The sequence below is a fragment of the Prionailurus bengalensis genome, chromosome C1 (assembly GCF_016509475.1).
Source record: "Prionailurus bengalensis isolate Pbe53 chromosome C1, Fcat_Pben_1.1_paternal_pri, whole genome shotgun sequence".
In the NCBI taxonomy this organism is placed as follows: domain Eukaryota; kingdom Metazoa; phylum Chordata; class Mammalia; order Carnivora; family Felidae; genus Prionailurus; species Prionailurus bengalensis.
In genome coordinates, this window is record NC_057345.1 from 62,406,528 (window position 1) to 62,434,091 (window position 27,564).

The following is a 27,564-nucleotide window of genomic DNA, read 5'->3' on the forward strand; positions in this document are numbered from 1 at the left end:
ATAAATTTGTTTTAATTTAGGACATTATCAAGTAGGGAATATTGACAAAGACAAAATAATGTTCTGAAAACAGTGGGATGAAATCATGAATAAATAAATATGTTGAACTTAACTGATAAATTAACAAATGCTTATTCATAAGAGTCTGACTGGACTATTTCAAAGTTAGGCCAAAGGTGATCCCATTTCTAATAGAAATGTCGCCTCTCTTTAGGCCAGAGAAAAGGTGGGCTACATAGAAAGACATTGTAAGGCATGGAGAGGCATTTATCCCTTGTGACAGATCTGTTTTAAATAGATCTATTTGTTTTCAGCTAAATGCCAAAAGGAGAAGCCAGATGACTCTAGTAGCCTTTTCTATGGCAAAGCGTTTACTTTCCTTGTGTAAACACCTTTATTAGGGATCTCAGCAGGCTGCTTCTCTATCTTTTCTTTGTATTAGTCCCTTAGATTAGTGTCAAAGAAATGAAACTCTGGTTAGCTGTTACCTGTGTGTGTTTCATGTTGAGTGAAAGAAATGACTTTTCACTTGGATACATTCCTCTTGAGGAAGGGGATAAAGGTGCATATGGCACTGATCTCCTTGCTAATATTCTTTCACAAGTAACATCATTATGACAGATGGCAAAAAAAAAAAAAAAAACCTAACACACCACAAAGCATATTTGCAAAGCTGTGTGGCCTTGGATGGTGTTGCCTGGGCAAAGTCCAAATGACTAACTCTTCTAGGTTACAGGTAGCCTGAGGGCACTTTTAGCTGCGTAAAAACTAATTGGACCAACTTGAATGGAAGAAAATTGTGCCTGAAGTCTTTAATCACACTAGTAACCTAATGGTTTTCTGTTCAATATAGCTGGAGCAGTGTTTAGGAAGATGAATCCATGCAGCTTAGAAAACCTTGCACAGGATCAGAGAGTTGTGGAGAGTTATAAACATCTTATTTAGAAAGGTTGGGTAGGGGAAAATAAAATTTTCTTAAAGATCTAACAAAGCAAGTCATGAGAAAGCTGACTCTGGCTTCTTTATGATGATAAAGGATATTTTTCTATGAGGATCTTAGTGTTGGTCTTTATATGCAAAGAGTGCAAAACTGTAACTCATGACTAATTCAGTGAGCTCCTCAGATGGAAACAGAACAAGAGTTTGACAGGGACTGCTATTAAATGTAGTGTGCTTTAGAAGAAAGAGCATGGACTGGAAGTCTGAAGACGTTTTTGTTCAAGTTCTGTCTCTGCCTCTTGTTAGCTCTGTGAGTTTATTCAGGTTGTTCAAACTTCCTGAGCCTGATATAGAATGGAGGTAAAATTAATGCTTTCCCAGATACCTCATGGAGGTTTTGTAAAAATACTCTAAGCTAATTGATATAAAAGTGTGCTCACGCTATAAAACCCTCTACAAATATAAGAGATTATTATATCATTATGGTAGAACTTAATGTTGTAGGTCTCTTTGTTTTTATTTAGTTGTTTTAATTTCAGTCTTGCTTTCAATGCATGCAGACTATATTCATTTGCTCTAATTCACCCAATCAAAGACCCCAGCTCTGTGAAAACCATACTTGGAAGAATATGATAAAAATGGTTTCTTTTGGACTCTATGCCCACCTGATGTCTTCTTTGGAATGTAATTCAGTCAGAAGCCATTATGACACTAGCAAATACTCTGAGAATTTATGAAATCCCACAGCCAAAACCATGATTCATTGCTCCAGTACCAAAAGCATTTGGCAGGCTTTTGTTTGGAAGCCACAATACTGGCTGATTTTGAGGCTCTAAATGGGGCCATTTGAACTCATTGTGGCACTGCCCGCTCCTGCCACTCTGAAGAGATGGCACCAGAGTTCCCTGGATTCTCTTTAGACAGTACTTTTCTTACTTCCTCATAGGCTCTGGTTAACAATATACCTTTCTGGATTAAGAGATGACATAGTGTGGGAGCACCTGGGTGGTTCAGTCAGTTGAGCATCTGACTTTGGCTCAAGTCACGATTTTGTGGTTTGCGGGTTTGAGCCCTGCATCCAGCTCTTTGCTGTCAGCCTGTCAGTGCAGAGTCCCCTTCGGAACCTCTGTCCCCCTTTCTCTCTGCCCATCCCCTGCCCGCATTCTCTCAAAAATATATAAACATTAAAAAAGAGAGAGATGAATTAGTGTTTTAGAGTTTTTCTCCACCCCTCAGGCATTGCAACATGAATATTCTACAAATTTATCTTCTTTTTAAAAAATTTTATGTCTCTATTTTGAAAAAGAGAGAGAGAGAGAGAGCAAGCAGGGGATGGGCAGAGAGAAGGAGAAAAGGAATCCTAAGCAGGCTCTGAGCCGTCAGCACAGAGCTAGATGTGAGACTTGAACTCCCGAACCATAAGATCATGGACCTGAGCCAAGATCAGGGGCGGGATGCTTAACTGACTGGCGCCCCTACAAATTTATTTTCTATAAAAACTTTTGTGAAGGAGCTCAGGAGTTTTTAGTACCAGACTTACACAACCCGTCAGTCAAATCCTTAATGATGGGTTTATGTGAAAGTGATTTCTCCACACTTTTCCTTTGCTTCAACTTAGATGGCAATGCGGTTCTTCCTTTGAAATAGACCACGAAAAGAGATGGTTCCTTCAGGCAAATAGCACGGTTCAGTTACTATTTCAAATGAAAAGTATATAGACAAAAAGCTACAAACACCACCTTGAGTAGTAGCAGTAATGTGTAGCCAGGTATACTGTGGCAGGTATAGGGAAATGAGGCACTCAGCCATGGACAAATGTCAGACACTTCAGATAAGGAAGATAAAAATCTTCTGCCTGAGTGGGAAATGTAATCTCAAGCTGCCTTTCCAACACATCAAAGCCAGTTTCACGAAATCTACATGGTTCATGAATACCTTCCAAAGAATCTTAGGATGTAAGAAATAGAGGGACCTGGAATGGCACATCACTTGGATCCCTCTACCGCACCCACGGCCACGATGTACTCTAGCCATACCTTCAAAATTTCCAGGAATGAGACAGTACCCCCTTCTAGAACAACTCAATCTATTTTGGGACAATTCTAACTTCGGGAAATGTGGTGTTTTCTTTTAACTATTCCCAGTGTCTAAGGCTCAGCTTAACTCTTTGGAGAATGTCACCTACCTGAAGTCTTGATCATTCCTGGATATCCACCCAGTGACAGTTCAATCCAACCACTTGTCATTTGGCACAGATCTCCCCTTCTTACAAGCAATCAGGAGAAACAGTGTCCAGTATCTGAGGAAACTAGATGTGCATATTTCCCCCTTGAAATTTATCCTCACCATGGGGCGCCTGGGTGCCTTGGTCGGTTAAGCATCCGACTTTGGCTCAGGTCATGATCTCATGGTCCGTGAGTTCAAGACCTGCGTCGGGCTCTGTGCTGACAGCTCAGAGCCTGGAGCCTGTTTCAGATTCTGTGTCTCCCTCTCTCTCTGCCCCTCCCCTGTTCATGCTCTGTCTCTCTCTGTCTCAAAAATAAATAAACGTTTAAAAAAAAAAAAGAAATTTATCCTCACCAAAAAGAAATAAAGCAAATCTAACATGATGGATTTTTTCTTTCTGAATAAATTATTCATTCCCCAGTGCACCTTTGTAAGAAACAATGGCCAATGACTATGTTTATCTGTACATGTACATCACAGAACTAATTTGAACTATTTAGCCTAAAATAACTGAAATTAATTTTAGCACTAAAAGTGAGATATATCAATATAATGTGGTAGTGTGCAAAAACTAACATAAAGATTCTATTCTCTTTATTTGTTTAATGTTTATTTACTTTTGAGAGAGAGAGAGAGAAAGCATCAGTATGGGAGGAGCAGAGAGAGGGAGACACAGAATCCAAAGCAGGCTCCAGGCTCTGAGCTGTCAGCACAGAGCCTGATGTGGGCCTCGAACTCACGAACTGTGAGATCATGACCTGAGCCCAAGTCGGACACTCAGCCGACTGAGTGAGTCACCCAGGCACCCCTCTGCTATTCTCTTCAAAAGAGAAAATTTCATTACACTGTCATTAAACATATACATGAAATCACTCATATAATATCCTATATCATTGATATATATGCCTCTGTATGATATATAGGTCCTTTTAACATAAAGAAAGCCACCTAGTTGACCAGCAGTATTGAAACACTGCAAAATCGAGTGCTTTTCTTACCTGCCATTGGTTCACATTTACTTCCATTGAATTCATGGGACAGCTGCATCACTGGAAATGCCTATTTTCACTGGCCACAACTTCAGCCAACAGAGGTCCCGGTATGTCTCTTAAACTCTGGGCTTCTGTGAAACTCCTGCTGAATTCTGGATGTGCATGAGTTGAGGACAACTACTTCCATGGATCAGGGTTTGGTTTCTTCTGCTTTGTTTGACCTGGGCACAGTTAGCTTCCATCTGTCTGTCATCCTAGAACAGCGTCCAGAACCAGCCAATGTGGTATCTCCTGGGCCAGAAGGTTAAGTCCCCTGGCATGAATTGCATTTAGCAACTGAATAAATAAGACAGCTTGGAGATGGGCTTTTATTCATAGGAAACCAGATAGCCTTTTTGATGATAAAATATTTATTCCCTATTATCTTGTTGCCAAGACCACTATGTACAGCACATTTCTTAAAAGGAGCTGGAGTGCTTAAGAGGTTCTAGTAGGTAGGTAAATTTTAGGGTATTAGTAGGGTAAATTTTATTTTGAAAAAATATCTTGAATGACAGTCTGTTGCCCAGAACCGAGTGTGGTTTGCCATTTAATGTTGATTGAGATAATCCCATGTCCCACTTTAAGGCAATACTTTTTCTTCTTTTTAATCATTGCTCCCCTCTAAGAAACAGCTTCACATTATCCCTTAAGAAAGTGAGGCCAAACCTGCAGTCATTTTAAGGCAGCTAAGTGGATGAAGCAGTGTGAATTTATATTAGAGTTTAGAAAAATCTCACTTCTTCAGATGGACATTTTGTAATAATTTTATTTTAACTATTTACAAAGTACCAGCTAAGCCCTGTGGGAGATCCAAAGATATCAGATGGGATGTCTGACCTCCGGGAATAGGCTGTTTAGTGGGCTTCACTAGCATACAAATACAGGCCGTTGCCACACACAGAGGCAGACTCTGATAAGCACTGTGCTAGAAGTACAAAGTACTAGAGGGCATGAAATTCTGAGTGGGGTTTCCAAGAAGACTTTGAGGAAATGTTTCCTTTGAGTTGGACCTTGACACATAATAAAAGTAGGTAACGTTTATTGAGTGCTTACTACATACTAGCACTCCCCAAAATCTTTTAAACTTCTTAATTCTTTAATTCTCATGATTAACCTTGTAAGTCAAGTGTTGATATAATTCCCATTTTATAGTTGCATAATCTAAAGCAAAGAGTAGTTAAATAACGTATGCCCAAGGTCATTGCTAGTAAGTAATAGAGTCAGGATTCAAATTCAGGGAGTGTAGCACCAGAATGTTCCTTCTTAATGCTTCCCCTTAGAGACAAATAAGATGTCACTGGGGCTCCTGGGTGTCCCAGTTGATTAAGCATTGGACTTCCGCTCAGGTCATGATCTCAGGGTTCATGCACTGGAGCCTCGCGTTGGGCTCTGTGTTGAGAGCTCAGAGCCTGGAGCCTGCTTCGGATTCTGCATTTCCTTTTCTCTCTGTCCCACCCTTGCTTGTGCTCTGTCTCCCTCTGTCTCTCAAAAATAAATAAATGTTAAAAAAAAAATGTAATGTAAAAAAAAAAGATGTTACCAAGCAGATTCAAGTAGTGGGAGCAGCTGAACCACAACCGTGGAGGAAGGAAAATTCAGGATGTTTTAGAAAGTACAAAGTCTATTAGCATGGCTTGAACTTGGGGAGAAAAGATACTGAGGAATTGTAAAACATGAGATACACACAGAGAGGAAGTAGGTTTGGAAGCAGAGGGTTTGGAACGTGGGCCTGAGGAACCACAGTGGGGAACAGGGGAGAGTCCTGGCAGGATTTTTGTTACCAGAAGACCTTGTACAGGGGAGGATTGAGTGACCTAAGAGAAGGACATTATTTAAGGACCTATCAATTAATTAAATTGTTCAAAACTTTTTTTTTTTTTTGGAGTTTCTCCTACGTGCCAGGCACTGTAAGTGTTGAGTATGTAGCAGGGAATAAGGGAGATAAGATAGACAAGGCTCCCAACTTCATTGTGTGATAGAATATATAAGTAAATGGATAAATGGACAAGATAATTTTATATAGCTTCATGTCAAAGAAACACATTGACATGAGATAGAACGTGATGATAAGCCAAGGAAATGCCACTTTGGAACGGTGGTCAGGGAAGGCCTCTCTGAGGAGGTGATGTTGCAACTGAGGCCTGAATGACAGAGGATCCAGGCATGGGTGAAGGCAGGGCAGTGGTTCATTAAAGCAGAATTTGGGTTCATTAAGAAGATCATTCCATGCAGGGTTAGTTAGCAAGTGCAAGAGCTCTGGATTAGGAAAGAGCTTGGACGGTGTAAGGGACAGAAAGAACATCATGAAGTGCTTACCAAAAGATGGGGAGAAGGGTACGAGTTGAGGTTGAGGTAGGCAGGGCCAGGGCCTTGTAGGTGAGGGGAGAGCATTGGAGTACATTTTACTCTAAATGAACTGGGAAGCCACTAGAATGATTTAAGTAGGAGAATGTCTTAATCTGTTTTATACTGTGAAAAGAACATTCTGGATAATATATGGAAAATGGGTTATCAGGAGACAGGAGTGAAAGCGGGAACATCAATTAAGAGGCAAACTGCGGAGATCCAAACAAGAAAATTATATGGCCCGGATCTTGAAGGAGAAGGCAGATGAATGGATTAGGGTTCCATGATGGAGGCAGAGCTAAAAAACATTTGCATTAGGTGAGAGTTGTGAAAAAAAGAAAAATTTTGGCGTAAGTGAATGGTGTGGTGCCAGGAACCGAGATGAGAGCTCTGGCTTGGGACGGGGGAATTGAGAGTTCTGTGAGCACAGTGAGGGGAACACTGGGGGGAACTAGGGAAGCCTCCTGGAGGACGCTAAAGTTTGGGTGAGACATGGACACAAGAGAAACCACAGATATATGATTAACTGACAGATGTGATTCGACATGAGGGTGAGGGTTTTGATGACTTCAGGTTTTGAGTCTGAAGAGGTAAAAAGAAAACAAGCCCATTAACCAGTGTGGTAAAAGGGTAGCAGAAGTCTGAGGAAGAGAAGGATTACAGAAGAAATTCCTGTTTGAGTACCGGATGAGCACACAGGCTTTGGAATCTAAAAGACCTGGGTTTGAACCATAGATGAGCCAGTTACCAAACCTGTGTAACAAGTTACTTAACTGCTCCACCTCAGTCTCCTAATCTGTAAAATGAGAGAAATGTTTGGTAATAAGGATTAAATGAGATGATAGACTTATGCGTTTAATGCACTGGAATCATGCAGTAAATCTTATCACTATCTCATATAATTCCTACTATAATAACAGCAAAATAATAATATCTTTTGGCATGTGTTTTACTGATAGTGATTATTACTAAGATAATACTCTGGCTATTAGTTGCTTTTAAGAAATACTTGCAATTATATTAACTCAGGATTTAGATTCAACACTCCTTTTTGTTACATTTAATCATCCAAACAAACTGGAAATTATTTATGTACTTTTTCCATCTTACAGGTTAATAAACTGAGGCTCAGAAAGGGTGGCATGCCCAAGTTTACACAGCTGGGAATCGTAGCCTACCTGGAAGAGCCAGTACTCACACCGAGATATGACTTACTCCAAATAATTCTGAACTCTCTCCCAACTAGTCACTTGTAGCATAAAAACACCTTTGTATTACTTTGCCAGTTTTCTGGGATCTATCCTGAATGAATAAGTTGTGTTTTATAAAAATGTTGTTAGCAAACCACCACCATAATTTTCAGAGTGTGAAATCATGTGTTGCATGGAATTTTCCAGTGCTGGACAGTGTTCTTCTCAAGGCCTGTCTTTGGAGGAGATGAAGAGGGGTCTTCAATTATCACCCATTGACAAATATGGTAAGTACATAGATTGTTCAGAATGATTAAGGAAACTTCCCCTAGGAAGGTGATATTTATTCATAATAAGGAAGAATAGATTCTATTTTATAATAAGATGCTTTAAAAACAGTATGTTATAAAAGTACAAACTTTGATCTTATGTAACTCTGTATTTACCTTTGAGTTTACTAATGTGTGTGCATAAGTGTGTAAGGATATGTGCAAGTATATCAGAGTGTGTGTATACATGGAAGAAGAGATAAGTCTCCTGCATCTTGTGATATTCCAAACACCCCGTTGCCACCTTCCTGAGTTCACTGCCTGTAAGCCTCACATCACAGGTATGTAGGGAGGAGAAAAACAAGAGATGAGTTTCTACAATTACGTCATATGCTGGGGGAGCTCCTCCCCTTTGGCAAGTACCTAAGGGTAAATTGTAAACCCAGCCATCCCCTCAAAAACCTAGAGAGGCGATGGAGGTATCACTGATGGTATCTTTTTGCACAGGTCTACTTTAGAAGGAATTAATAAAGCTCTTTGAAATAATTAACACAGTTCTATGCAGGCCCTTAGAAGCCAGAGGCTGGGTAATCACCCTTATCACCAGCTGCCATATTAATGTGCTAGGCCTGTAATGTCCTTTTTCCAACCTCTAAGCCAGAGAGTCTCTATATTTAATTGGAATTTTAGCACAATGGGCTCATTTATTCATGGGAACTTTCCTTGACAATATGGAGGACCGAAAAAAAAATGTATGTCAGTTAAAGAGATCAGATTTATTACAAGAACTGGGTTTGGGGAAGAATAAATTGGATGATGTGTTCCCGGTTCTCTGATTTAGTGAATGGTAATAGACCCTGGAAACCCTCAGCTTTGGGATCCTCACCAGTGCACCTCGTTTGCCAAGTATTATTACCTAAGGCATTAGAAAGCCTTTAAGAAACGAAGGGAAAAAAAATGTTCTGGATAGATGCAGACAAACTACTTGGGAACATTAAAGAAAGGAAACTTTGTGCTCCGACTCCCAGGACGTGTCTAGAATGCAGCCGAGTGCTTTTTATCATCAGCTTTACAGCATAATTGGCCAGTCCAGTAACCGGGGAAAATGTGCTCTAAGTGTCACATCATCACATTTTTTATAGATATACTATCGTTTTTTCAAACTTTTACAGATGTGACCACACAACCACAAAATACAGGGCACGCTTTGAAATGTGTGCTTTGACCAGAAGTCTTTCCTTTCATGGTGGATGAAACATTTCAAGATGAAGCATTTCGTTAACCTAACGATCTGTTTCTTAAAGGAATAAGACTTTGAGCAGAATTCTTCAAGATGGAGAAGACAAAAGTAATGCAATAAGGCAAAAGTTGGGTTTCCCTATACATGTTTGTGCCAGAGTTGAAGAAAACATTAGGGTGTTTGCAGGGAGTGAGAGCCCCAACAGGCAAAGAAGATATATTTAAGATCTCCCTCTAGGAACATCACGTAGTACAAGAAAGAATGCTTTAATTGCCCTCCATTTCCATTTTATAAACCAAGTGTGGTAAAATAGCTACATTATGAACCGTTTCTTCCTCTCCACCCTCAAAGACAGGGCTAGAAAATGAGGATAAAATTACATGCATTGCAATTTTCTCTGTATGTGAGACCTTTCGCCCTACAGCAACAAAATGTGCAGACACGGCTCAGTCTTTTCCTAAAGCCTGTGGTCAAATTTCACTTGGGTTCCTCTTATGCCAAGTGGCCACACAAGGGCCTGTCGTTCAACTTTGGCAGGATGCATCAATAAAAAATGTCAGCACCCAGGCCCTGCTGGTTTTGCTACCCGTCCCAGAAGGAGAGTGTCCCCCCTTCCCGCCGCCACACACACACACACACACACACACACTAGAGAGATGTGCACTCACAATCAGATTTCCACTGAGGCATCACAGGCCAGTAAAATCGCATGTGGTACACTAGAAGGTTGATGATAGCAATAAAAGGATTGCAAGCTTATGAAAGCATCTATCCAGGCCTGGAATGAAGGTGCAGTTTCAGTCTGAACAAAAGGAACTATTTTGCTTTAGGATGTAGATTTTATGTAGGTCCACCCGAAATTAGGATTCAGTGGTGTGTATCCTGCCTCCCCTCATCTCAGCTTCCCCTGACCACAGCCTTCCTGCCAGCTTACCGGGGTCAACCCTGCTGGAGGTGAGCGAGACAGGCCAGTCAGCAGCAGCCCCAGCACCTCCTCTCTGGAGAGTTTATGTGCTGCCTGAGAGACGTTGACAGAGACCCTTCTTACAAAAATAAATAAGCCTATCCAACTGCATATTGCTAGATGCCTTGATGAAAATGTAGATGGCTGAGTTGGTTCTGAAAACTCAGCTATCACAGGGAGCAAAAGCAGCAATAGCTGTTGACAAATGTGCCCATTTTCCCAGAAGCAATGAACGGCTTCCTCACTTGCACTGGAAAAGTTAACTGCTTCCCTGCACGGGTCCTGTGTTCTCTAGGACAGCGGCTGGATCCTGAGCCACTAGCTGCATTCTGTGGACACAGGGTTACTGCTTCAACGAGCATCAAATACCACCGGTATTTAGACCTAAGCATCGAAGTACACTTAAAAACCGGGTGCTCAGGGAGGAAAAACAAAACAAAACCCAACCAGAGCTGACCTGCTGTAGAGAGTGGCTCTTTCCTTTTTCTCTCTGCTAGTTCCACCTTCTTTTTAAAATTGCCATTTGCTCAACACTCAGTGTCACACACTGTACGGATTGTCTTACCAACGTTACCAACCTTACAAATAGGTGATGTTAGTGTTCCTATTTACAGATGAAGACACTGGGGCTTAGAAAGGTTAAGTGGACAAAAATCACAGAACCGGTAAGTAGTGGGGCCAAGGTTTAAACCCACACTGGCCTGACTTGTAAGCCCATGATTTTAGCCATCGTGATACACCCCCTTCTGGAACAGTCCCCTTCTTTACTCCAAACTTGGCCTGCGTGGGTCTAAATCACACATCCATCATTTGTGTTCCTCTGGTCTCAGCTCTATGTTTGCATTTAAAATTTTGCCTGTGTTTTACGACTGCTTGCCAGCAGCCTTCTCCCAGACTCTCTGTTCACGTGAGCCGAGAGGAGCCGCTTGGCAGCTGTGGTGCACTGGCTGAGGCTGGTTAAGAAAAATTGGGAAGATGGACTGAAAGGCCGATAAGTAACAGCTGAACTTCTATTCTGATGCAGGCTACGTGTCCGATCCCATGAGCCCGATGCATTTCCATTCTGGCCGGAATAGTGGCAGCTTTGAGGACAGCGGCTGACAGCGTTCCGCATATACCTAAGGAGAGATTTCCCCCAAACTGACAGCAACAATTCCTACCGTGGCAGGCTTGCTTCCAATTATAATATTTTACCCTCTAAGGTCTCCTTAAATTGGCTTGTTTATACTGGTCCTCTTTAATTCCCTACCACAAGTTGGGCTTTGGATTTATGGTTAAGGAATGAAATGCAAAGGAACCAAGACAGAATGTATGTAAAAAATTTGTTTGAATTTTGTAACTGAAAGAGCAAATTTATATCATTACTTGGAGATGGGGCCTAAGACTATGGTGGGCACTTCACAATGATTATGTTTTCCTAGACTGAATTATGTGGACTTGCATTTGAGAGCCACGGCTTTGATTTTGTAGAATATTGTTCGTTTTCTTCTCTCATTAAGTTACCTCTAGTGTTCAGCTCTGTGATTAAAGGTTCTTTGTTGGCATCCAAAATGGATTCAGAAGTGTACTGACTTCTGAGTAAGTGTTCTTTAAGACATATTGGTACAAAGAAGTAATGACCTTCAGATCAAGACGCTTGCAAAATACTGCATGTACTTACTTAGCCTCCTTTCTACCTCATACCGAGTGCTCTGTGGTGTCTGGGCATCCTGTTACTGTCAGCATCAAGGTGTCATAAATGCTACTGGTACAGTTATGACAACTGATCTGCAAACGCAAACCTGCTGTTCATACCCGAGTCCGGCACAGCGCACTGGGAGGATGTCTGAGGTACCTCTGGCCTTCCTTCAAAAAGTGAGAGAGCTGGGGGCACCTGGCTGGCTCAGTCAGTAGATCATGGGCCTCTTGATCTCAGGATTGTGAGTTTAAGTCCCACATCAGGGGTAGAGTTGACGAGAGAGAGAGAGAGAGAGAGAGAGAGAGAGAGAGAGAGGGAAATCTGCTATCCATGTTCATTCCACTCAGGAAGAAGGGAGTCCTTCCACCAAACAAAATAGTTTTTCTACTGAAAGGCAGACTTGGGGAAAAAAAAAAGGAGGCAGGAAACTATGAAAATTCAGTGTGATAATTACTGCTTTTAATCTTGCTAATGAATAAAAGAGTAAAGGAAGATTGGGTAGTCGCTAAATCAAGGTTTCTAGATCCCAGCACTATTTACAGGTCGGAGGGAATCATCTTTGTGGGGGCTGTCCTGTGCACAGTGGGGTGTTTAACAGCTTCCTGGCCTTTACTCCCAGATGCCAGTAACAGCTCCCCTAAAAAGCCTCCAGACATTTCTAAATGTGCCCTGGGGGACAAAGTTGCCCCAGGATGACAGGATAAATCCTGAGAGGACAACTAGGGTCTTGAGGAGCAATGAAAGGAATCTAGAGCCGAGCTTTGACTACATTTAGACAAATCTGCTTTCTTCTCCTGAGCAATGTGGGCTCATAGACAAATGGAACTGGATGGGAAAAGTGCTGATTGTTCCTCCCATGTCTGTGGTGAGCTCCTTCATCCTCCCCTCTCCCCCTACAGATTAGAAATTACGTTTCTTGAGGGCAATTTCTATCAGAACAACAACCCCACCTCTAAAACCTCTCCGAGCCTTTTCTATGACCTGTGGTTACAAAGTTGTAAGTCCTCTGAACAGCTTGGGGCTAGCCCGTTACAGTCCAGTAGAAGTTAAAAGCACGGAACTTCCATTTACATTCACTCCTTTTTAGCCCACAGCCTCTTCGTCTCCCCACCCAGTCATTCTGGAGTCATAGATGCTCTTTCCCACCATGCAATTTGCCAAGGGGCTCTCTAATACACGGGAACAAGGAGCTTGAAGTGGTCATACAAGCATAAAGCTTTCTAGTAAGGAGCTGGCTGAAGAGCCCCTGTCTCTACATCTCTCTCTCTCTCTCTAGGCCTCTGCTCTGGCTGCTTTAGGAAATGAGCCAGCACCTAGCCTGGGGTGGCCTTGATCCTTTTATCAGTTGAGTTGAAAGGAATACCTTAGAAAGTTAAAAAAAATAATAATATAAGTAATTGAGTAACTTAATACCCAGTTTTAACTAAAGATTCACAGTAGGGGTGATGTTGATTATATGTATAATCAGGACAGTGCTGGGGAAAACCTGCAGGCCTTCCAGTTTCCCATGGAATGCGGCCATGTCCTGAGGAAGGACAAAATTTATGTCTGAAATACCTCTTTTAGAGGGGGATTTTCTAGAACAAATTTGTGACACTCCCTTTCTTTGTTTCCTTTAATTAGCCACCTCCTCTCTCCACAATGTATCTCCCTACGTTAGTGCTTCCCTCTGGCTCTTGTCAAGTATCTGCAAATAATGAGACTAATACGTCTTGATTCCTGAGAAGGGGAACCTTTTCACAGATGCCAACCTGTAGCTGGCAAGCCCTTTTCATTACTGCACCTTTAATGGGGCCCAGCTATCATCTCAGAGCTAGTCTTGAGATCATGAGGTTGTGTGTGTGTGTGTGTGTGTGTGTGCGTGTGTTTTTTCCTCCTTGCTGAAAAATGTCTCACTAATTGCTTTCTTTTTCTGCTGGTAAAAATGAACTTCTGTGATCATGTTTTTGCATGCTTAGCACATTACATTTTTTTCTATGTGCATGCAGCACTGAGCTCACTTCGAAGATGTTCAATTAGCTATAATTGTAAGCCAAATTACAGCAGCACCAGGAGAGAGTTATTCCAACAGAGTGATTATTTGGGTTAAATTATTTCCAAAGCTGACATTTCCCTGGGAAAGAGGAAAAAATGGGTGCTAGTGGTACAGGAAAAGGCTAGTGCTAGATAATACATCTGAAATGAAGGACCTGATTTCTTTCTCTCTCTCTTGCTCTGTCTTAATTTCCTTTCCTTTTTTTTCCTTCCTTCCTTCCTTCCTTCCTTCCTTCCTTCCTTCCTTCTTTTCTTTCTCTCCCTGAAGTCACTCAGACCTTCTACAGTACTTGTATAGCCTTGGGCAAGTCACTTAACCTATCTGAGCTCCAGTTTATTATTTGTAAGATGGTAATAAATAACATTTCTCTTGTAGAATTGCTATAAGAATTGCATATAATATAAAATGCATTGTATAGTTCCTGGAACACCATAGCAGATATTGTTATAAATATTGTTTATTGTTATTCTTAAATCACCATGCAGCCAAAGAGCTGTACTACAAGAGAGCATGAGAAGGGTGGAGATTTTTTTCTCTCATGTGACAATAACCATCAGTGTCCCTAAAACCCCCTAGCAAATAGCAAACTTCTGAGCTTATCCTTCTGAGGCAGTGTGAGCCAAGATCCAGCAACCTTAGGATGGTCTTATTTTGTAATGTCTTATTTACACCTGAAATCAAATTAGAAATCAGATCCTTTAAATCAAATACAAGAACCAAAAAAGCATTCTCCAACAAGGAGGATGCTAAGTAAAAATAGCAAGAAAACACATTTATTGAGCACTTACTATGTGGCAGGAACTGTTTTTGGTGATTATATGTGCTATTATTTCACTCATTACTCCAAATAACTCTGGAAAGGGAGAAATATTTTTTTTCTTTATTGCTCAAGTGGATAATGAATCTAAGCTAGTATAGACTGGAACCAGGTGTCAAAACTAAGTTTGCCTTGCACTAGTACCCGTGATTTGTTCACTACCCAGCACTGCCTCCTTTGTGTGGAGGGAACAGAATAAAAATAGCAAATGTTCACAAGCTAGAACCGTGGTAAAAGCAAAGAAATCTGCACTTCTGCAGTCCTGGGGAAAATTTGGGAATTACCCAGGAGAAGTTTCAGGGACCAGAAAAAACAAACCTTTCCTGATTGCTGTGGCTCATTATTGCAAAGTAAAACCAAAAATATAATCATCATTTTCTCTGTGTTAATTATGGAAAAGAAGGGGCTGGAATAATCTCAAGGCTCAAAAAATACACATTGTTATTTTCTAGGCAGAATGAACCAGAAATGATTGACAGAAGCAAGACTCTCACCGTGATAAGCAGGAACAAAAAAGTTATGAGGGCAAAGCACAGCAATTAGGGAAGCCAAGGAGTTTCACGTTTTCCACTCCTCATTAGCACACTGGGTAGGGAAAGCAGGGAGAGATAGTGTAGCCATTACCAGTAAGATTTGAATACCTTATTCCTTCCTAGTTTTGTGTTGCTTGAAGTTACTCAAGCATGCAGACGGAAGAGCTCCCCCTGATCCGTTCCCTTCCATATTTCAAGAGCCACGAGGGCAAAGATGAGCCATTTGACATTTGCAGTCCCTTCCCCGGTATCAGCTGAAGGCTCAGCTGCTGCAGTAACAGACTGTGGTCCAAGACTGTCAGCTCAATTAGCACCGTATGCAAAACATGATGGAGAAGCAAAGTTCCTCTCCCTCCTTGGACATCCTACCTTTTATGAGGCTAACTGGAAATAAAAAGAGCAGGGGTTGCCCATTTCTCCTCAGGCCAGAGATCCAAGGCAGCACAGCGGCCGACCCAGTGGCAAGGCACTAATTAAATTAGGCTTCTTGAATTGAAACACTGCCACGGGTGCCAAGCCCTGCTGATGAGGACACATCTCCAAAGCACTCTCAGTCAGGCTTTCTGTGTAATTAGTGAGATAAAAAGAATATTATCTCAAGTATCTGTCTTTTAAGCAATGGGCTTATATGCAGAAGAAAGGTATCTTCGCCATCTTTAAAAAAGGGTTTGAAGCTCACTGATTTCACTAACCTCCATCTCTTCTTTTATCTCAACTAATCAGTAAAGGGTAAGACTCCAGCCAGACCATGAAATGCAATAAAAATCATTTGAATGTTGGTTTGCCCTTCAGTTTTCTACTCATATAATAATTGGTGGTCTGCTCAACGCCACTTCAAAAATGAATCCTCAGTGAAGAATACCAAATTCTTCTTTCAGGGTTTTTTTTTTTTTCCTTTCCCGAAACTCAAATTAGTCTAAGGGGAAAAAAATCAATGTCAAGATTGAGGATAATTTGAAGTAATCAGAATAAAAATGAATGGGACATTCGATGACGTATGTTTATCCTATACCAAGTGCAAAACTGCAGGAAACAGAATAGCATAAAGCAGTTCTTAAATGTCAGCCTGTGTCAGCATTACTAGAGGACTTATTCAGATACAGATTTCTGGGTCTCAGCCCCAGGGTTTTATAATCAGAAGCTTTGGAGTGGGGCCCAAACCTTTGTATTTCCAGTAAGTTCCCAGGAGATGCTGGTGCTGCTGGTCCTGGGACCACATTTTGAAAAGCACTGGCATAGGGGTACCTGGGTGGCTCAGTTGGTTGAGCATCTGACTCTTGATTTCAGCTCAGGTCATGATCCCTGAGTCGTGGGATCGAGCCCTGAGTTGGACTACACACTAAACATGGAGTCCACTTGGACTCTCTATCTCTCTCTCTCTCTGCCCCTGTCCCCTGTTCTCAAACTCTTTCTCTTTAAAAAAAAAGAAAAAAAAACAAATCAGAAAGAAAGAAAGAAAGAAAGAAAGAAAGAAAAGCACTGACAGAGTGGTTAAGGGTATAAGCGTTAGAGTCAGACTTGGTGAAGTTCTATTTTTTTCCCCTCATTGTGTGACCTCTTTTGGGCAAGTTACTTAGTCACTTTCATCCTCAGATTTCCCATCTGTACCTCACAGAGAAGGTTAGGTAAAACAATGCATGAAAAGCACATATCCCGGTGTGAGGCACATGATAAATGTTCCATAACAATTGGCCATGCTTTAATATAACATGACTGAGAGCGGAATCAATCAAGCACCAAGGGCTAATCATTTATTTCCTGGGAAACTAATGAAAGGATTGTGGCTGAGAAAATTTAAGTGTTTGTAAGACAACACCTAAGTTAAGGTCCAACAATTTAGGCCATATAACAGAAAGAATGAGAATAACACAAAAGGCACAACATGGATAAAATTATAACCAGATTTGCAATGCAGTTAAATTAAACATAAACAGTTAATTACTAATGTCTCCAAGATTCAAGCATTAGACACCTCTTAAGGGTCATTTCAGATCTTCTTGGCGTCACCTATGCCATTTGCCATTAAGTCACCCACCATCACCATAACCAACTTCTTGTGGGCAACCTGACCATGCCTTGCCTCAGGTCAGGCTAGGTCTCTACTGCCCTGCACCTCCCAGATCACTGCTATTAAGCTCCCTCCCTTATTGCTTGAGGAGACATGTCTCAGGTTCTGTAGACCTTTGCAACAGAACCTGGCTGTTAACACCTGTGCACCTGTGGAGTAATCCTTTGACCAATGAGACACCAGAGCCAGGAAATCAGTTCTTCTCCTCTCTTTACCACAATCCCTTGTCCTGAGGCAGTCATAGTGCTTCAGAAAACAATTTGGTGAGACCGGCAATCAGTCGCCCTTGATACCAAATGGCATCCAGCTCAACACCACACTGTAGGGTTGGCTCTCCCTCCTCTCCTCCATATTCCTACTTTCCTGGTTCCTGCTACCAGGGATTGCATTACTGAAGAAGTAAACAGTTTATGAGCTTTTGCTGGGGGTCTGCCTTTTTCTAAGACCAAACTAGGATAGCAGGCATGCAAATGATTTGAATTTTGACCACTAGCTCCTCCATAGTAAGGAGTGGTTTGTGGAATGAAGGAGTAAGTGGTCAAAGAATAATTCAATTAGAGTAAGAATGAATTAACAAATGAATGAAGGGTTCAGGAGGCAGCTAGGCTAAGACCCAATTTTAGCGTTGTTTCTTTCAGCACTTTTTGAGTATCCTGTTTTCTCTGTTGTTACAAGATAAAGTGAGGCATATTCAAAATGTTAAGTTTCTTTGAGTGAAAATCTATTTGAATAGGGCAGAACCAAACCAGAAATGTTAGGACTGCCTCACCCACAGGAAATGGGACCAAGACTTTTATAGAAAAGACAAGGAAGCAAAGCAAGGAAATTATTTGATTGACTACAGCTTAAGCAGTTGCTTTATTTGGGAAAGCTTAGTTGGCTGCTTGTGATTGGTTGTTCTTAGGTTTTAATTTCTTAACCTTGAGACATTGAGAGGCCTAGGTTTGGGTTTGCTTACAGAAGGTACTGAGGTGTTAGAACCACCTTACTCTCGTGGCCTCCTTTTTTAATGAATGTAACACCATTTTCACTCTGTTTCAGCTGTTAGGTGTGAGGTACTCAGCACGACTGTGTTTGGTCATGCCCTCTGTAAGTCCCCCTATCACCAGCAAAAGTGGTAACAGTTCTGGATGTTTGTTACCCTTGCTCTAAATTTCTATAAGCTGATTTTTACCTCTTTCCTTTTGATTCTTGGGATTTCTCCCATTCCACCAGTCTGCTCACTCATTTTTCTACTTTATTAGGACATTCCTATTTAGCCTTCTCATCATCACTCGTATTTATTCTCCTCCCTAGTTGTGTGTTCAGTGTCTCTCTGCAAGCTGGAAATGACTTTTTGCATGCCTTTTGGGAAGTCCTGTCATTTGCATGAAAATAACTGGCTTCCTGACCGTGCCAGGAGGGTACTAGCCCCCCCACCCCACCACCCCCCTCCCCCCTCCCTATCCCCCACCCCCCTCCCCATCCCCCGCCCCCCGGCCCCCCCCCCCACCCCACCCCCGACCCAACAAACTCTGTGTCTGTGGTGCTCATTCTTTCAGCGGAAGCATCCCTCACCTCCATGGAGGTCTAATTAATGAAATGTCTTTTTATTACTTTTGCTTTTAACTCTTCAACACTCATTAAATATGGGCTCTGTGTACTTTTTGGTACCAGTCTCAAGAGAATAAGGGAGCACACCCTCAAGTTTTGTTATAATAGAGCCCACCTACTACCTTATAGCTCCTCCTTAGTTTCGGTAATTCCCTGTTCATCCTTCAAGCCATGGTTCTTCACAAAGAGAATAAGGAAGCTGAATTAATTAATTAATCAAGCAATAATTATTAACAAAAGACTGCTGGATTGGAATGGCACCAAGTTAGAGAGGAGGATGAAAAGCAATGGAGTACTGACACAAGATTGTTAGTCTGCTGCTCTGCAGAACCCCAAAGTTCCACAAGTATTTTTCGCATCCACATATTCACCAAAAACCTTCCATCTTCTAGAATACAAAGTCCATGCATTTGGGGGAGGGGGGGCAAATTCAACTGGTCAAATCTATGCAAAGCAAGCACATTTAAAAAAAAAATTCTAGTAATTAAAATAATTGGCTAGCTTAGAAAAGAATGTCCCAGTTAATTGGTCTCTACTGAAGAAACATTAGGCTTTAGGGAAAATGCATGTTTAATGGAAGTAATAAGTTATTAATACAAATGGAAATTCTGCAAAACGTAAAATAGTGAGTGGTGGAGAATGTTCAAGTTGCTTGCTAAAGCTAAATTAGTTTGTTCCTTTCTCCCACCCTATCCATTAAGCTTTTAATTGCTTTAAAATATTAATACAGCTCAAGAATCACAAAGAGACACCTCCTTATGTGCAATTTTCCTGTCAAATGTCTTACTACTGTATCGAAAGTGATAATTCATAATATAAGCATATATTGCAATTCATCAGAATCACAGTAAGTACTCCTGTTTACAAATGTTTATGTGTTTACAAATGTTATCAGTGTTCTTAGCCTGGTTAAAAACAGATCCTCCTATGCCCCACATTTTAAACAATGTGCCTTGAAAGTCATGTTTCCTCCTATTTTCATAGACTCTATGGAGTTCATTTTTCCCGTGGTGCTAATTTATGGTGTTTATTTGTAAACATCGCATGAATAGCTATCAACATAACATTTGAAGGGAGCCATTAGTTGGCTCTCCAAGGAGAAGATGACTGGTTGTCTACACTCTCATCCAGGGGCTTGTCACCTTGCCGGGTCACTCAGGGATCTCACAGCAGGCAAATGATGCTTGTTATCACTAGTTAGGGCTCTGGCCCACTATGCCTTTGGAGAACTAGGACAAATCCCAAGGGTGCCACAAAGAGTCCCTTCTTCCAGCTCTTTGGAGGCCTGGTAAGAGCCAGGTACAACGTTCTCCCTCACACCCCCTTGCTAGCTTCAGCCTTACTCTAGTCTCCCCACTGCTATTCTTTTTTCTTTTTACTTTTAATATTAAATAATGATCATTTCACAGGAACTTGCAAAAATAGAGAGTGCAGAGAGGTCCTGTGTATTCTTCACTTAGGTTCCTCCAGTGGGACATCTTATAGAACTACAGAACAATATCAAAACCCAGAAATTGACATTGGCCTATTCCCCTGTTCCTCACTTCTAAATCGAAAGAGGACCTAAGCCCTTATTCTACCATCTGTAGTGGACGAGTTACAGGAGAGTGAAAGCAATTGAAAAATGAGGTGAGTACTCAGAGGATAGACTACGTCAATTCTTTGCTTCTCTAAAGTTTCATACAACCTAGTTATTTCCATGACCCATACATGAACTCTTCCTTGGAGTTGAAATATGGGAAGAAATACCACCAACAAGAGAACTACAATTTTAAATGCCACTAAAAAGAGCACTACAATGTTAAATGCCAATAGTAAGAGCATTGCAATTTTAAAATCTCTTCGCAACCATTTTAAGACAATTGTGTTAAACCGTCATTTGAGAAGCTTTAGTTGCTGGAAAGTTTAGTCTCTATTGCTGGTATCTTCACAGTCAATCCAAACCTTATTTGGGGGAACTTGTACCTATGAATATTTGAAAAAAAAAATATTCTCTTACTTTACAATTAGATGATGTAATTATTTTGAAGATTATGTCAAAAACTCTGCCTTTTGTAATATAGAGACTCACTACCTCAAGAAATTTCTGACTACAATACAAATAGATTCTTCCTAAAACTTAAATTTTTATTTTACTGCTGAACTTGCAGGGAATAGGGAAACTCTTTTTTTAAAAAGTGAACCAAAACAAGGGAGGAGCCAGGGTGCCCTGAGAGTGATGGAATATTAGAATTGAAATTGGAGATTAAGCCTTGAGCCCACATGAGGGGAAGATTTATTAAAGACTGACACATTAAACTGGACCCCAAGAGAATTATTCACCAATTCAGATTAACTCAATACAAACAGATGAGAAACAAACCACTATGAATGAAAGTCAGCAGAAGTAACAAACTATAGATCCAGGCTTCCAAGGATGCTAGATATTAGAAGAATCCATTTCAGAATAGGAAATAACTAAATTTTAAAAATGAAATGACATGAAGTAGGAAAAATTTAGCAAGCAGCATGCGATCACCAAAAATGAACAGGTAGACTTGGATTAAAGAGTAAATACAACTGGAAGAAATGAAAAGATTGTTGAAAGCACAAGCTTAGAAGATTAGACACAGATAAATCAAAGAGAATTGGCAGATAGCCCTGAAGAAATTACACAGAATGCAACATTTAGGAAGAGAAAGGTAGAAAAATTTCAGGGCCTTTTTACTCATTTGTAAAATAAAAATTAGAATTATTGCCCAATTTTCTTCTGTTTACTATGCGATTTTACTTCATGAGAACAATGCAAGGTTTATGTGATAATGACCTGTAGGCACAAACCACTATTATACACCAACAAGGTATAATCCAGACTCTCTCTGTCCCTTTCCATCTCTTTTCCTCAGGCTACCCATTCTGATTCACTTTTTATAGGTTTTCTTCAAACCATTGTTGTTTATTTTACCCTGATGTTCCGTGGACCTAACTTTTGGAAGGCAAGGTGGATATAGACTGTGATTTTGCCTTTCCCCAATACTTGAGGATCAACTGAAGCACTTGTTTTGTTAGGTGTGAACTGGACAAGTCTGAAGCTGTTTCTCATCCTGGTTAGAAGTACTCAGTATAGTGGAAATCCCTTGACTTGGGTTGCTCAGAGTGCCTAACCATTTTACACTGATTCTTAGGAGACACATGGGCTAGAAATTGCCATGTGTACAGACTCTCTTGGTTGAGAAATGGCGTTTAAGATGTGATGGCTGGCCATAAGCTAAATCACCCACAAATCCACCAGGATTCAGCTTCACAGATCTTACAGTTTGCAAATGGAGATTAAGATTTGAAAACAACAGCATCTCACTACTGATGGAGAAGTGTTTATTCTCCTCTAGAAGGGACCTCCTTGGTAATGGGAAGAACATTTATAAGCATCATGGAGCCTAATAGAGTATAACTCAAATACTGCCTCTCCAGTGACAGAGCAATGATCCCAGCCTGATTCTTTTTTAAGTTTTTATTTTAATTCCAGTTAGTTAACATACAGGTTTGTATTAGTCTCAGGTGTACAATACAGTGATTCAACACTTCTATCCATCACCCGGTGCTCATCACGACCAGACCAGTGTTGTAACTGTGGCAGTACAGTGCTTTGGAAGCCTTCATCTCCACATGGAGGGCAGGATAGAATGTTGCAGCTAAGAGAGTACACTCTAAAGCAGTGATTCTCTACCGTAGCTGGATGGGGAACTTTAAAAAAGACTGGTGCTGGCCCTACTCCCCAGAGATTGTAATGGTCTGGAGTGCAGCCTGGCATCAGAGCTTTTTAAAGCTTCCCAGTAGATCCTAATGTGCAGCTCAGGCTAAGAGCCATTGAGAACAGGGGTTCTCACACTTAAGTGTGCATCCATATCACCTGGCAGGCTTTTTAAAACACAGTTTGAACTCTAGATTCTCAAAGTCTGGTCCTTGGCCCAGCAACATCAGCATCATATAGGGACTTGTTACAAATGCAAACTCTCAGGTACCCTGCAGCCCTAATGAATGACAAACTCTAGCAAATTCTAATTGAATCAGCCCTCCAGGACAGTCTCATGCCAGGTAAATGTTGAGAACTTTTACAGATGGAGCCATTTTCTTCTGGGTTAAGTCCCAGTGGAGACAATTCCTAGCTCTGTGATTTGAGCATGTTAACTTCACGTTTTTGTGTCTCAGTCTCATCTATAGAATGGGGCTAATAGTACCTTCCTCATGGCATTGTGAGGCTTAATGAGTAAGGGAGTAAAAGAATAAAATGAGCAAAGTAGTAAAAGCAAAATGTAAGCTATATTATATCTGTTAAGTTAGAATTCTGAAATCACATTACAGTCTACCTTTTCAAATCAGGAGTTATTCAGACTTGAAGTCTGTGGTGTAAAACCTTGACTACATGGATTAATCACCTGTGGAGATTTTTTTAAATCCTGAAGACTGACGCTCACCCTCAGAGATTTAAAAAATTTCCTCAGGAGAATTCTTATGTGCAGCCAAAATTGAGAACCAGAGATTTAGATTTGAGTTGTTAAGCCAATCTGTACATGCTTAAATAGGTTTGTAGTTTGTTGAATTCTCCTGCAGAATTCTGTGCTAAGTAGACAGCCACTAACATGATTAGTTCAGTGGGGAGAGTTTGTTCATTCTCATAGATTTTCTTTTCTTTAAATTAATCCATGACAGGCGTGTGTGTGTGTGTGTGTGTGTGTGTATGTCTGTACGTGCGCACGCACACACGCGCCTGTGTGCGTGTGTGCATAAAATAACTAGCATGTGGGATTTCTGCTGTTTCTAGCTATAAACCTTTGCATTGTCAGTGGGGATTACAAACAGGCAATGATAACCTTGGAGACATCTATAATCCACACAACCAAAATGTTTCACCTACACTGCATTTGAAAACTTGCATTTCAGTGTTTGCAAAGCAATGACTAGGTTAGCAGTCCTAAAAAAAAAAACAAAATAAAAACAAGCCACCAAGTTTTAGAGAATGGATTTGATTAGAAATCAGGATTTCGCATCTCCAAAAAGAAAATCTGACCGACGAGCAGCAGCATTGTGAAGTGAAATAGGCTCTCGACTAAAGATAGGAGTTCTAATCCCACTTTGTCCTTAACCAACGCGTAGCCCAGTCCTCAGAACTTTTGGGCCACTGCTTTCTCAGCCTGGTATCTGAAAAGGAAATGGTGGAATCTCTGGTCTCTAGTGTCCCTGTTACCTCTAAAATTGTATGAAAATATCATTTTCAGTCAACAAATTTAGATGCTTCCTGCATCTTATCAATTTCAACTGAATTTGGGCTTAAATGTTCAGGACAACCTATAAAACATTATCTCAATCTGCATTTTATATCGTTTAGCCATTCATTTACCAGATATTTATTGAATGTGTGCCATGTGCCAGACAGTGTTCTTGGCACAGGGAATTGAACGTGGGCCAGAACAGAGCATGCTTCTTCTCTCATGGAGCCGACACTCCATTGCAGAACAAGTCAGCCCATGTTACATGAAGTGTGATTGTCAGAACTCTCGGGTTCCTTTTTCCTTCTTTGCAGCACCTCATGTTTGCACCCTAGCAGATGTACCAGAGAAGATGGCGAAGGAGGGGAAGGATGGAGCGAAAACATGGCTAAGATTTAACAACAGTCTTAAAGAGAAAGAAAGATTCTAATAAATCATCCGTTCCACCGAGGGATTAAAGGGCAATTTGTTCCTCATACCAGTCGTTTCCAAACCTTTATGATTAGGGAGTATTTCTGAAAAGTAAAATTTCTGTGGCATATTGGGAAGTGAGGATTAGTCTACGTAGTTTTAGAACTACTTAATCGATTGCTTTCTAGCGCAGGTTAGAAAAATACAGTGTTCAGGCCAAATCTAGCATTCTACCTTTCTTTTGTCAGTAAAGTTTTATTGGAACACAATCTCACTCACATAAGCATTGTCCATGGTTGCTTTTGCCCTAACATGGTAGGATTGAGAAGCTGTGACTATACATCCCACAAAACCTAAAATGTGTAACATCTGTTCCTTTATAGAAAGACTTTGCTGACCCCTGCTCTCCATCCCTGAGTCACTGTTCGAGTACAACTGTTGACTGCCTTGACTGTGTACTTGGACACACCCCAGAGGCACATTTCCTTCCCTAGAAACAGCTAGACATTGTGCTAGGATTCTTCTTCCCTGTAGCACCCCCAAGCTGCATGACCCACTCATTTATTTTTCTGACAATCACTTCAATAGTACGTAGCCAAAATAAACTTCATGCATTACTCGACCTTTTAGCAACTCACTTGAGAAAGCTGCCATGCCTTGCAGCTAGAGGAACAGCAGCCATGTGCTAATCACCTGGTCCATTATACCAGTGCTCTTCAAATATGTTTGCTTACATAACCACTGAGAGAACTTTGGAAAGCTGTCAGGACCCCCTCGCACATTTTTTTCATTGACATCTACAAATTTTCCTATAAGTTTAAATAGTACTTACAGATGTCGTTTCTAGCATGTTATAAAATGGGATGTTTTAGGTAAAACTGTTATATCTCTTTCTTAAATGGGTCCAAAGAAATCAAAATGCTATCGCAGTTTCCTATCCATTTTATCCATGTATTGGATGTTGGGGGCGGTGCCAAGAATCCCCATTCTCAGTCAATACATTCATTCCCTTGCTGGGGTGGGGTCTGCTGCTGGCTCATATCTGAGTCTCTCCACAGGAAGTGATTTTGACTGAAGGGAGCTACCACTCAAAGGTTATGCTCCCTCCTGAGGAAACAGCCAACATCAGTGACTGGCCTATAGTGGGGACTCAGAGACCCGGCTCCTTCTGCCTTTTTTTGCCATCAGAGCTCCAGAGCTTCCCACATGATGGACTGCGGCCTTAGCGGCAATAGAAGTTTCTGGGGTGATGACATCACAGTCCATCTTCTCCTTCCACCCATTTCTGCTTCCCTCACTCTCCCGTACTGTTATTCCCAAGAGCATGCCTCAGTAAACATTCTGCATGGAAGCTTTTGTTCTGGAGCATTTCCTGGGGAAACTGAACTAAGATATCCATTTTCAAAAGTATATGGCTAAGCTCTTCTTTAGCTAAGGAAATCTCACATTCTTTTTTTTCTTTTTTTTTCTTTTTTAAAAAATATTTATTTTTGAGAGCAGGGGAGGGGCAGAGAGAGAGAGGAGGGCACAGAAACCAAAGCAGGCTCCAGGCTCCGAGCTGTCAGCACAGATCCTGATGCGAGGCTCGAACCTACAAACAGGGAGATCATGACCTGAGCAAAAATCAGATGTTTAATTGACTGACCCACATAGGTGCCCCTCACATTATTTTTTTCTTAATTTCCATTCCACTTGGCCCACAGATTTTTATCCTACTGTGGTGTATTTTTATGTTTGAAAGTCTTTTTTAATTTTAATTATTTATTTATTTATTTAATGTTTATTTATTTTTGACAGAGAGAGAGACAGAGCATGAACAGGGGAGGGGCAGAGAGAGAGGGAGACACAGAATCCGAAGCAGGACACAGGCTCTGAGCTGTCAGCACAGAGCCCAACGCGGGCTCAAACTCACAGACTGCGAGATCATGACCTGAGCTGAAGTCGGACACTCAACCGACTGAGCCACCCAGGCACCCCATGAAAGTCTTTTTTGATTGTCCTGTCATACTTCTCTGTAACTAAATTATTGTATAATATTTAATTCAAATATTTCTTTTTTTATTTGAATTACAGTATAATTAACATACAATGTTATATTAGTTTCAGGTGCAAAATATAGTGATTCAACAATTCCATAAATTAATCAGTGTTCATCATGATAAGTGTGCTCTTAATCCCCTTCATCTATTTCACCCATCCCCTCACCCACCTCCCTTCAGTTTGTTCTTCATAGTTCAGAATCTGCTTTTTTGTCTCTGTAAAAATTTTCTTTTTTTTTAAAAAAAAAGTCTACTTATTTTTGAGAGAGAGGGAGAGAGAGAGAGCATGAGCCAGGGAGGGGCAGAGAGAGAGGGAAAGAATCCCAAGTAGGCACTGCTCTGTCAACGCAGAGCCCCATGTCACAAACTTTGAGATCATGACCTGAGCTGAAATCAAGTCAGATTCTCAGCCACCTCGGCATTCCTAGAAAACTTTTCTTATGAATATAAGTTTCTATGTGTTAAATTTCTTCTGGGCTGAGCTATCATTGCAATAATGAGTAATATGCATTTGATCGAAACAACACACATGTATGATAAGGTTTTATAAACGTTACACATAAAAAGTAAAAGTAGAAATGCATCTCTCAAGATGGTAACTTCTAGAAGCATCTGGGTGGCTCAGTTGGTTAAGTATCTGAATTTGTTTCAGGTCATGATCTCGTGGTTCTTGAGTTCGAACCCTGCATCAGGCTCTGTGCTGCCAGCTCAAAGTCTGCTTCGGATTCTGTGTCTCCCTCACTGCCCCTCCCGCCCTCTCTCTCTCTCTCTCTGTATCTCAAAAATAAATAAACATAAAAAAAAGATGGTGACTTCTATTTTTAATTAGTTTGTGTATCTGTGAATGGATACTTTTACACTAAATGAGAGTGTTGACCATCAGTTCTATTGCATTTTCTGTTTTATTCGTATAGGTGAACAAATGTCGGATTTGTG

The 27,564-nt window shown here is 40.9% G+C and overlaps 1 protein-coding gene across 1 annotated transcript in view; it reads left to right on the forward strand.

The window, feature by feature from the left end:
* Positions 1 to 11,763, forward strand: part of LOC122480639 (serine/threonine-protein kinase TNNI3K) — a 291,341-nt gene extending 279,578 nt beyond the window's left edge. The window contains exons 24-25 of the mRNA XM_043575277.1: positions 7,943 to 8,022; positions 11,233 to 11,763. Of these exons, the coding sequence (XP_043431212.1) occupies positions 7,943 to 8,022; positions 11,233 to 11,309 (157 nt within the window). The 3' untranslated portion in view covers positions 11,310 to 11,763. The remainder of the gene's footprint in view (positions 1 to 7,942; positions 8,023 to 11,232) is intronic.
* Positions 11,764 to 27,564: the final 15,801 nt, after the last annotated feature.